We start from the raw sequence: 12,623 nt of genomic DNA on the forward strand, positions 1-12,623 counted from the left end.
AGGGGTGTTCTTCTTTGTTTCTCCTACTGAAATGAAAGGCCTTCACGGTGTTCAAGACCTACATTCGCTCCACGGCTCGTTTTCACTGCTTCGCAGCTTGAAAACTAGTTGAAAGTTTTCTGCTTGGGAAATTGGCCTTTGAGCTCCAACCTAGTGATATAGCGGCACCGATTAAAGGTAAGTTTTGTTGTATCGAGTAAAGCTTGTTTGAAAGGCAAACTAACTAAATAATGGGTTTTAAAATGAACTATTGTAGAACAGTCGGGAAACACCACGTTGACAACACGCGCACATCTGATGCGAAAATATGCAAACAATTTTAACGCTTGTTTATCAATTTTAGCCACAGAGCCTCGTACAAATGCTTGTAACACTGTATTGACCGACTGATGGCATGTTGAGCCGGGGGTTTTGTTGCTGTGCGAGTCTTAAAACGAGGAATTGAAGGAAGAAGACGGCTGTCCTCGGTGGTTGTCCCTCATCACACATTGTATTTAAATGGTAGGTGTTTTGACGTGAAAATGCTTTTATTCATGGGTAAGATTTGCCAAATGATGGCTGAATCAGTTGTTACAATCCTCCGTTGGAAAAAAGATGGCGACTGGTACATTTACCCATAGTTCTTAGCGCAGGAAAACCTAAACAACGTTCATGAAAACGTAAAGAAACGTTATAAAATCTTCAAACCCAGGCCACTCGAAGTCCTTAGTACAGGGACAAATATTATAATTATAAGGCTTTCTTTGTGCCTTTTGGGCTGTGTTAGGTTTGCGAGGCATTGTGGTAAAATGTACAGCCGCCATCTTGTTTCCTATGGTGGATGAAGCTTACAGTACTGGTCAAAGGAATTGTAGCACCTACACGCGTCTAAATTGCGTGTAGTCTGCGTGTAGTATTTGTGGACAGTGCATGGACAGTGCGTGGAAGGTGTGTGTAATTACACGGTAAAATTTACTGATCTGGTAGTTGCACGCATTTGTGTGTAATTTTATGCAGGTGTGTATTTTAATTGGAGGAAGAAACCTTTGTTATTCATACACGCCAAAATGTTTACCCATGCACAAAATGTCAATTTCAACTCCTGTTCCTTCAATAACAATGAAATAGGGATTCAAACAGAAACTCGTGGACTCTCTCTTAATCTTAAACGGCGACGAATCAAAAAAATTTTTTAACAAAATCTATGCGAATTTGTTAATTTTCAATTCATCAGATTCGTGTGTTACCCACAATGTTTACACCTGGTTCATTCAATTATTAGCTTAAATTACAACACAGTAGACTACGGATAAGCTAGGCTCGAGAAAAATATTTGGATTTTCATCCGTGGGTTAAGTCTGGTTGACGGATCGTCACGTGTCTGTATATGTATACGCAGAAGCATATCACCTCGAAGCGTCTAAATTCTCTTTATGTGTTTGGAACAATGCTGGGGTTTTTTAGCCAACCAATCAGAACCACGGAATTTTTTTTGCCCAAATATGGAATTAGCGGATTGAGGTAAGTTTGTTTACAAAATGGCGGCTTTTTGCAGGGAGGTTGTCTTCAAGACCACTTAAGAACAACAATTCAAGCCATAAACCCTCTCGGGAAAGTGCTCTCGGAATTTGATATTGTCAACAGGGTCTGCAGAAACGTTCAGGGAGCTTTTTCTGATTACTTTGAGTCAAACTTGGCTGGTCAAGTTGTAGATGCTTGAATCGAGTGTGTTGTTTCGTGCCTTTCGTGGACTTGTAAAACGCTACAGTGACACCTTTTTTCATTTATTTTCCGAGAAAGGGAAAGGTAAATCATATGATAAATCTGCTGTGCTTCACATAAGATGGTAGTAGTTTGTTCGTCAGGTGTTAGCTAGCCAGGATGAGTGTGAAATCGTGAAGGAGATACCGTTGCAGGGTAAGGATGTTGCATGTTTAGTGTGACGACAGAGAAAATGAAGATTGTGGAGGACAATGTTTCGTTTTAAAGCTAGGTTCTGGGCCAGTGTTGAATATAAAAAAAGTTTACGGCCCTGAGAGAAAATGGAGGATCCCGAAAAGAGGAATATATCTTGTTTTGTACGAAATGTAGACAAAGGAAATCTGTTTGTGCTTAAGGTAGAATTAATTCTCTTCTTGCGGGCATTTGCATGTTTGGAAACTTTGCAAACCAAAATGGATTTCAGTTGTTTAATTTGGTGGAAAGCTCCTCAAGATTTACGGTTCTACAACTTAGCAAGGCAGTACTCATTCCAGATGGTGTTTTGGCTACAAATGCGTGATTGTCATTTCTAATCTATCTCAACCCATACACTTACATCCGTTGGCATGATGTTGACATTTCTTCTAGCTATGCATGAATACATGAATTATATAAATCAAAATAGCTTTGAAAACTTGAGCACACTGATGACCTTACCTTGTACGTTATGGCACTGAGTTGCAAGGATGTTTCTTTAACTGAATTGCCAAGTGCTATTAGCACTAAAACAGCAAAAAACACCATATTTTGGAGGCATTGTAGGGCAAAATTACAAGATATAACCGAAAGAGCCTTAGCCTGATGATGGTGAAACCACAGATGCCATTATAAGTAAATTTTTCATCGTTAAATATTCTATTTAAATTGTCTTGCTCCTCAAAAATTGCTATAATCAATTGCATTGATATCAGAAATCCATTGAAATGGCTTTAAAATCACCGTGTTACATTCACCATTTATTTCACTTGTAGTATTTAGTTCCCAATGATATTTTGTTAGTAATTGGAAGATTATCTCCAATGGGTACAGTGAATTAGCAATGAAAGCATAGCTCATGGTTTCATTGGTAGCCCTCGTGTTATACCTCTTGTCATAATGAAATCAAGCCAGTGCAACTGTAGTAGTAAACTGTCAATAAATCGTTTCTGTCGTAACTCGTTAAATCACTTCTTTTGTTTGTGTCCTCTAGGACTCACTATCAAGCTGAATTTTAATATATTGAAAGTGGCCTTTTGCAACTGAATTCAGTATGACCAAGTTTAGTTGTATATCATCTATACTGAGATGTTTTGACTAAAATAACCAAATTGTAACAAAATTTGGAAATAAAAGCAGAACTGATGCAAGTCTGTTCTTGAATACTTGCAGTAGCTCTTAAAATTGGAGATCACTACACAGTATGCCCCTTTGTTAGTCAGTTGCAAGGTCATTAAGTAGTCTGTTTTGGTCAATTACAGTCGGTTCTAAATTTGATATTGTAGACATGTTGCCGCTTTCCTTGTTTGATAACTACAGTGTAGATGGAAAAAGTTAAGTTATTTCTTGGGAAATATAGCCAACATGTTTATCCCAATCCCATAGTCTTTTAAAATACCAATTGGTAATTTAGCATCGGCTTCAAATATTTTGGCTGGTTTAGAAGCAGATGGGGGGGGGGGGGCTGGATTAAGTGGCTAGCCACCCCTCTATGGAGAAGCAAAAAAATAAAAAAAAGTGAAAGATATTGTGGTTACGATAGAAAAAAAGGCAAACACTCTGAAAAGGTACCTAATAATTCATTGCAATTTCTACTTTGTGGCATTGCTATTATTTCTGGTGTAATAGTTTTCGATAACATGTAGGTCTCAATTCGCAAAAAGCAACATTTTGTGGGTATGTCCCTGACTCGTCCCCACTCGTTTTCATATAGCACATGGCAGCGCGCGAGGTGGAGGAGCAGGGGCTGACCTGCCATCTCACCTTGCGCTGCCTTCCTTGGTACCCATCTCTCCCTGCACTGTATCTCCTGTATGAAGACAACTGGGGACGAGTTAGGGGCATGTCCCATTAATTCTGCAACCAGGGTTCGTACAGGTCCTGGAAAACCTGGAAAGTCCTAGAATATTATTGTGGCATTTTCCAGGACTGGAAAGTCCTGGAAAAGGGCTACTGGACCTAGAAAGTTCTGGAAATCTGTTAAACTCAAGTAGAAAAATATGAAACTTATGGCAGACAGTAAGGAGAATTAACATTAAGATCATGGGAGTGAAAGGTTTAATGTGAATTTTAGAGTCCTGGAAAAATCAATCTGAGTCCTGGAAAAGTCCTGGAAAAGTCCTGGAAATTTGTTTTTGAAAAAGGATACAAACCCTGTGCAACCCCAAGGAACCAGCCACCCCCCCCCCCCTCCCTCCCTCCTTCCCTCTTCCAAAATCGTTGGATCTACCCTTGCTGGTTCTGGCTTAGTCTTTCTGTGAATGAGAAACATTTTGCCCATACCACTCATCCGGACACACATGGCAATTAAATTGGGTGGGTTGGACAGCAAAGCTTCTGTCCCTTTTATTCAGTGGGAATACTTACCAGATGTTTCAAAGATTTGAAAACTATGTGCAACAAAGTCGGAAAAGAAATCCCCAAAAACCCAGCATATGGAAAAATTAAGGGAAAGTGTGCCCCTGACCAAGGTAGTGGTGCCACCCTTGGGGTTTTAGGGTATCCTAATTAAATGTAGTGTACACAAATGTAGTAAACTACAGTGATGTAATAAAATGACAGCACTAAAAAAAATATATACAATTTGAAAGTCACGACTGTGCATAGCCAAGAAAAGGAAAACAAACTTTGCAACTGTATACTCTGAAGGCTGACCATAGAATGTATCACCTTGCTAATGACAACTAATCGCTGAACACTGCGCACCTCGAACCTGCCCCCAGCTCTGTGCCAGCAAAATAGTAATTTATGCTAGTTTAGGATTATCACAAATTACGTTTTCCATTTGCCCTTTTGTTGAAGCTGCCTCTGGCATGGGTGACCATTTCTAATAAAAATATTTCTTACCAGAAAACCGTAAACAAATGAAATGTTAACCTGTATAATCCTATATAATTTTACCTCTATCATACAACTTTTAACCAAAACGCATTCATGAATAATAGACCCAACAAAACAAATGTTGAGAAACAATACTGATACTTTTTTTTATTCAAATCATCTGTACAATGTTTAACTAATCAAACAATTTCCTTTTCAAAGAAGTTAGATCCCTGTAATGAAATTTGACACTGCACCGTCAATACAGCCACTCTGTTTGATAAAGCAAAATTTTCATGGCCCCTTGAGTATTATAAGACTTAGCATTAACAAGGTTTCACTGTAATGTGAAATAAACATACAGTTAATGATTATCCAAGCTTATGTGTTATCTTGAAGTACTACCAAAATTCAAAGGGAACTAGTATCATGGCCCTGTCATTCAAACCCACTCATCACCCACCGAGCATTAGATAGGGGTTAGGTTCCCACCATGGGGGCATTTGCTGCCAAAGGGCTGCCCAGGGGTGGGGCATTTGACAGTTTTTATTACAAAGAATTTTATTACAAAGAATTATTAATTCAATTTGGTACTTTTAAAATACAAAAGCATGATTTACATCAAAAGGATGAACTCTTAGTAAAGAATGTAGATGTAAATTCTCTTTCTGAGATTTAACCCTTTGTAAAGTTGTTTGTGTCACAGCACCACCCCAAAAATTCATGATGGCTATTCACACAAGAGAATCAATGTAGGACAAAAGGGCCTAGAATGGTTAAAAGAAGCCTTGAGAGGTAAGTTATTGTTATTTTTATAATAACAATGGATTCTATATTAAATGAGTTTTCTCTGCAAACATCACGTTTGTGAGTTTTTCTTTTTGGAGACCAGTGTGCATTACTTTTGACCACGTATGAATCAATATTTCAATGTGCTTTATACAAAAAGAGTAAAGTACATGAATGTAAACAGTCCACCAAATAGAAGATGCTTTTTCACGTTATATTAGTGCTCATGAGTACACAGCAATATATATTATAACACAAACATGGCATTTGGACACTATCCCATGGGTGGAACATCTGCACTTATCTCACGGCCCCACCATGGAGATTTTCTGTGCACCAAAACAGACTGTCAAAAGCGCGGGGGGATGAGCGGGCTTAGAATTGACAGAGCCATGAAGAACTGGGAGTTCTGAAAAGCAGTCAAATTATTGTAGATGACTGAACAACATTTGAGATAACAATTCAAGACAGGCAGTGAACGTGATAGGAAAAATTTACTATAATCGATTCGATATATGTACACTGCAACGAATTTATCATTGACGAGATCCAAGCTCTTGCAGATTTATTTATACTTGCTTGAACAATTGTTTCCTCTTGGTTGTGACTAGAGTGTCCGAACATCGGCCAAACAAACGGATTACATACACTCTACAAAAACAAATTAGCAAGAAAACATTAAAGGAACAAACCGAGCCACAAAATTATACACTTATCGTGGAAAAAAAAAACACGTGTAGGAATCACACCAACTCCCGTGAAATACCGCGAATGTATGACCTGGTATGACACAATTGATTTTGACCGATTTTGACCGTTTAAACCCTGTAAAAACGACGGGAGCCCGAGACTTCTTAAAATGAACTACATATATCGTACTAAAGTTCCATGCAAAAATAATCACAACACTGATCCCTGTCTCCCATGCCAGCAAACGACCAAAAGATTGTTTGTCAAACGCCAGTGTGCTCAACAAACATTTTCAACATAAACATGATTTTTGATACAAAAATAAGCTTACCTGCAATTGAGACTTCGATAATCTCTGGCCTTGATATTACACTAGCAGCTCCTAGAAAAAGTTCGTTTGATTCTCTTGAGAAGCGCAGAAAAAGGTTGAGGAAACGACAACCTACTCTCAACACGAAAACAACAATAGTGTCCGCCATTGCTCCGGCAGAGACGACAGTATTGTGACATAACCGTGTGCAACACTCCATATTAGGAAGTTAATTTTGATTGGTTCGCTAAAAAACCCCAGCATCGGAACGGAGTTAATCGCTTCGAGGTGGTATGCTTCTGGTATACGCATATGGAATGAAATGAAGTAACAAATTTCAAAACAACTCTCATACTGCACAGGATTTCTGCCTGGGGTAGATTTTGGTCACGTGCTTGGCGACGCTATTCAAGAAACAGATTGAATTTCCTTTTTATCAGATCGAAACAGTGTTTTCAGATAATAGAGAACATTCGCTTCTGGGCTATTAACGACGAATCTTCAAACTCTTTTTAAACTTAGAAAAGGATAACTGATGTTTAAAAATTAACAGAAAATCTCAAGCGAAATATTGTGTTTTCCTGTTATTTCGTGTCCGTCAAGCCTCAGTTCGTCAGTCGCTGGTGCCCTTGTTGTTTTTCACGAAAAGGAAAAAAAAACACGACGGGAAAAGCTTTTGAACACCGGTTTAAACTCCGAACGCTTCCGAGTACGAAATATTTTTAATGATCTTTGGATTGATTTGTAGTACACTGATTGCTGTAATTTGAAATTGAAAGCAACATTGTATTATTTATGTTCTATTATCTCAGTGAATGCTAGCATGTCTGCCAGTCGCTGGCGCCGCTTGTTGAAACTACAAGGGAAAAAAATACTTTTACTGTAAAGCGGTAGTGGTGCCAGTTTATTCTATTGGAAACGTTTGATGACCAGAAGCAAGAAGGCGAAAGACTAAACTGTATCGCAGTGAAGTACAGTACGGTAAATGTTACAAGGTAAATGTTTTGTTTTCATTACATGCACTTCTGATATTTCATTCTCATTACAGGCACTTAATGAGTTCCAGTTGAACGACTGCGAGTAATTTTACACGCAATATCACCTTTACTGCGTGTAGTTACATGCGTATGTAAGTACATGCATTTTCGTGTGGAAGGTGTGTGGACACTGCGTGTAATGTGCATGTAGTACACGTGCTTCATGCGCGTGTAATGCTGCAGTCCCTTTGACTGGTACTGTACATGTATAAAGCGTTAATTAACCCCATAACAAAAATATTTCCATTGATCAAGCTCATTCCCTCATAGCCTCTTCTACGCATTCAGTCACTTGGGGTAGTCAGAGCGACGACCAATGCAGCTATCAATGTTATCAGGGCGTAACGTGTCGATAATTCTGATAGTGGATAAAATCGATGTTGTCTGATAAAAGTCGATACTAATCAATCGACAAATATTGGAAATCGATAAAAGTTGATCACAAAATTTATTGTGATTATTGATTTTGATCGACTTTTGGTGTTAGAGTTCGATTTTAGTCAACTTTAATCGATTTTAGTCAACTTTCTTTCTGTTGACGCAAATCTGTTGCAAGTGTTCCAACCACATGACCACTTCGGCAATGGGAAGCTGAACATTCTTAGCTATTTCCTGAATAGTATCCTCTGATGGTATAGCTTTCTCCTTAGTGTAGGCATCAACAATGATACACGATGGGGGGCTTGCTTTACTCAATGCGCCTCCATCAGCAATGTGTTGCCAGAGTTTTTCAGGCTTCGTGTAATGGCCTGAACAGAACTCTTTACAATGAGAACAACTTGGGTTCCCAAAAGGCCTTTCTAGCTCAGGTGTTGGTACTGGAACATATGTTAAGGGTAGACCTCCAGGAAACCAACAGGGCTCTTCATCAGGCTTGCCTTTCTTACAAAGGCGATGGACACAGTCACTTTCAACATTGTTCAAACTTCCTGACCCCGGGGCCAGCATTTTTTTTAGCTTTGTTCAAACTTCCCTGTCCCAGGGCCAACATTTATGTTCAAAGTTTGCTAAAATTCCCTTCTTGGGGTGCGCACAGACGTTCAAAGTCCCCTCCTCGTCCTGTGGTCCCCCCCTCGGGCATAACATTGATAGATGCACAACAAGCGAAAGATAAGAGAGGGTCAATGCGAGGAGCAAACGAATGCCTGTGAGCATCTGATGAAATTTGCACGTGCTCACTCAGCTGAAAATTGTGTGCTCACAGCGGGAGTGTCGAGGTTTACCCTGTTTAATTTACAGGTGAGTTGTGGCATTTTTCGTTGCTTTGATCTCTTTTGCCGCTCTGTTCTGATTACTTCTATTCGAGGAAGCATTCATCAAGGTCATGAAGCTTTCAGTGAGCATTCTAGAGGCCGACAGTGTGCATTTATGTCACTTGCAACTTTGCTTTTCAATCAATCAGATTCGGTCGATTCCTGGATACAAACAAATATCGATGACATCCTATGTCATGGAGATTGCATGTGTTTACATGCACTAACTAAGGGCCAGGTTGCAGAAGCCAGCAACGGGTCCCAAATTACTTTCTGTATCCTTACAAATGTCCTGACTTCTATCTCTGAAAGATTTTGCCCCAATTTTGAGCAAATAAACATTTCGTCGACAGCGACCGCCATTACGGTGGCTTGCATACTAAACTAGCTAACTTGACAAAACTCTCCCGAGAGGGGGATATGACGAAAAGAGCTGAAAAATGACCTGTAATTGGCTAAAGATGAGATCATCCCACTGTCCAAATTTGGTGAGAATCAAAAGTAACGCCAATTTTCTGTCACGTTTTCAATCCATGACCACTGGAGTGACCAAAATCGATACATCGGTCGGAATAGAGTTTTAACCAAAACTTCGCTGATTGACATATACATCACAAGATGTACAGAAAACGAAATGTCTCGCGCGTTAATTGTGCAAGAATGGATCGTCATATACATATGATTATTTTCGCAGCTTTCAGGCTTTTGTTGAATTTTGTGTTTCAGTCTATGAAACAATGCAACATTTTTAGTATTGTTGGTGCACTATCAGCGGGCTTTTCAATGGTTAGTAGGGTTCGCTTGAATAGACATCGTTTATGAAACCGTCTTTGGTTGTGGACTTTATCGCGTCCGTCAGAGTCATGGTTTGAAATACATTTCCACGATAGAAACATTCCAGAAAATTACTTGCGACGCCCGCTGAGAATGAAGAGAGGGACCTCAGTTTCAAGCCCTGGTTGGCATCCTGATGCCGTGGTTAACCAGCGAGAATTCGCGATTGAGAGACTATTTCACTGGACTATTTCACAGGTTTTAGCCCTAGGAATATATAGCCTTGCAAATGGCAATTCATACGTCAGCATTGGACCTGTAATTAATGTTGGCAAATACACTGTAATCGAGGCTGTCCAAGATGTTGTGGCAGCTTTGTTTGAACTGAGAGATGAATAGATACGTTTCCCAGAAACAGTGGCGGAAACCACAGCCTCTATAGGAACATTTCAAGACTAATCTAGACTGGCAAACATTGTTGGAGCGATCAATTGCACCCATATACCGTCGATTAATTTAGTCGCTATCAACATCACGACTTTGGCATATTATCCAGGCATCCTGTTACCTTTGGTGCATTTCTTCTTTGCGGTAGCAAACCCTGAGGAATGAACCAGCTGCAGAATAACAGCCTTTCATTTTCTAGGGCTTTGAGGCAGTTGCTTCTTTACCTTACCAATTGCTTTTCCAAGGGCTTGAGGTGTTCTGTAAGCTTGGGATTTGGCTTGTTCTTGTGAGCATTTTTTTAGGTTCTGCACTTCGTGACTCTCTCCCTGTTAAGCCTTTTCTTTCTGGCAGCTTCACTTGGGCTTGGTGTGTTTAATTTGCTCTTTTTCTCTCTTTGTCTTTATCTTTATAGGCCTTATACTTTTCCTTATCAGCTTTAACCCTGGTTGTAAAAATTTGTGCCCTTTCAGCACCTGTTTTAGCTGTTTGTTTTGGTTGTCTAGCCATCTAAATGAAGAATGTGCAACTGCACTTTACAGACCATAGTGAGATGGCAAGATAAGAGATGCTGGTCAGCGCTTTACTTTCAAAGAATATTCTGAGCATGCGCCAAAACTGAATAAGCTGACCATATTGTACTGCTTGTTCACTTCATGCATTAAAATGCCAATTTTAATTTTGAAAAAGTGATTTCAAAGCATTCACCACAATAATTTCTAAGTGATTATTCCTGTTAATGCAAATAAACAACAGAGATTATACAAAAAGCTTTCTAAATTGCAATTCTTAGTGCCAAATTCACAGATAGTAATGTCCGTAATGCCATATTTTTGCAAACCAGAAAAAACACAACAAACTCTGGGGAATTTAATGGCATCAGAACAAAAGTTGAACTCGACCAATTCAAAAAAAATATATTCATTGGATGAAACTCCCCACAATTCACAGCAATTTATCTTTGAAAACCAGAACTCAAAGCAGTGGTTGTTTTAGTTGTAATGTCTGTAATGAACGTTTCATGTGATATAATAGATACACTAGCTAAAAATGTAAACTTTCATTTTAATATCACCAGGTAAAAGAGAGATACCTTAGGCACAAAGTGTTAGGAAACAACCTTTAAAATCATCCATTTCTTGAGCAGAGCAGAAGACCAAAGTACAAAAATGTTGTCTGAATGTAATGTCCATAACGGTGGAATGGTCCTCGTACACTTTTCCACGGTCTAGTTGAAATCTAGCTGAGAGTCCATGTCTTCCGAGATTTTCCTCCATGCAGTTCTGGCCTATCTGTTTTCTAGCCATTTGTGGTTTTCGGTCCATAATTGCACCCTTGTCAATTTTCATGACTGGTCTATTTTAACCCTTTGATACTCAAGTGTGCATATACGCGCCTTGAAGGGGTGTGACGTCATCAATTGAAATGTCCCCAGCCAGTCTTTACATGCAGATAGTAGAGCTGGGTTAGATCTATCCGCACAACAGTTGATTTTGGATATCGACCACATTCTGATGAGGCAAATTGAAAAACAACCTTCCAAGTTTTGGTGCAAAAATGGTTTTAAAATGGCCCATTATACCTATAATTGATCAAGGTCCCATTTCCATGCTTTGTCCATAATTAACACCCAACTTTTTATGGCAGCCAGAACGAATATGAAATGCAAAAGGTGGTGAGCGTAAAAGAGCTGAGAAAAAGGAAAGGAAAGGGGCAAGGTCACAAACACATCTTCAAAACTCTTGTGCTTTGCTTGCAAAATGATGGCAGGTAGACCTGGCAAGTTAATTCATTGATGTAGGTGTGCTAAAAATATATTTGCATTATTCAGTGAAAATTTTTTGTCTGAAAATTTTTATGTGTCAGACAAGTAAGAACATGTACAACACATACTAGTCCAAATGGATACTGCAGTATGTATCCCACAGGACAATGTCCTGACTGGGAGGGAGCAAAAGGTGGGCATGTGATCTCCTCCCTCTCTACGTCACGTGATAGAATTTCGATCAAACTTCAACTTAAGGTAAGTTTCGTTTAATTTTACTATTCTATCACGTGACTAAGAGACAGGAGATCCCATGAGACTTTAAAGCCTTGGAAAACCCACGCAAAAAACAAGAGTTGTGTGGATATAACAACCATTGTATTTAAGCAAAGACTATGATGGCAACAACAAGTCTGCCTTCAGGTACTTTAAGGTAAAGAATTACTATCACTGTGACAAGATGGCAGATGCCATAATATTGTTGACAGGTACAACAGACTTATCATAAAATTTTCGAAAAGTCTCAGCTGAGCGCCAGCCTACATGTGCCAAAATAACATCCAGGGGAACATCCTTCTGCTTTGCTCTGGATGCCACCACTGCTCTTGTACTGTGGGCAGAGAACTTGTGAGAGTCAATCTCAGAGCTCTCAAGCACACTCTTCGCCCATCGTGAAATTGTGTCCCTTGAGACTGCTTGGTGTGGTTTAACATAACTGATGAATAGGCACTGTTCACTATTTCGAAGGCCTTGAGTGCGATCCAGATACTCATTTAGGGCAGTCAGAGGGCAGATTCTGCGATCTT

The 12,623-nt window shown here is 39.4% G+C and overlaps 1 protein-coding gene and 1 pseudogene across 1 annotated transcript in view; one reads left to right on the plus strand and one right to left on the minus strand.

Annotated features, from left to right (window-relative positions):
• The first annotated feature begins 594 nt into the window (after window positions 1-594).
• LOC149106296 (uncharacterized) overlaps window positions 595-12,623 on the plus strand; it is a 21,339-nt pseudogene continuing 9,310 nt past the window's right edge.
• LOC149106297 (uncharacterized) overlaps window positions 12,265-12,623 on the minus strand; it is an 833-nt gene continuing 474 nt past the window's right edge. The window contains exon 1 of the mRNA XM_089298853.1: window positions 12,265-12,623. This exon is cut by the window's right edge and continues 474 nt beyond it. Coding sequence (XP_089154979.1) covers window positions 12,265-12,623 — 359 coding nt within the window.

Source organism: Orbicella faveolata, unplaced genomic scaffold, assembly GCF_042242905.1.
Source record: "Orbicella faveolata isolate gen_17 unplaced genomic scaffold, um_ofav_v1 contig_3, whole genome shotgun sequence".
NCBI classification, from domain to species: Eukaryota; Metazoa; Cnidaria; class Anthozoa; order Scleractinia; family Merulinidae; genus Orbicella; species Orbicella faveolata.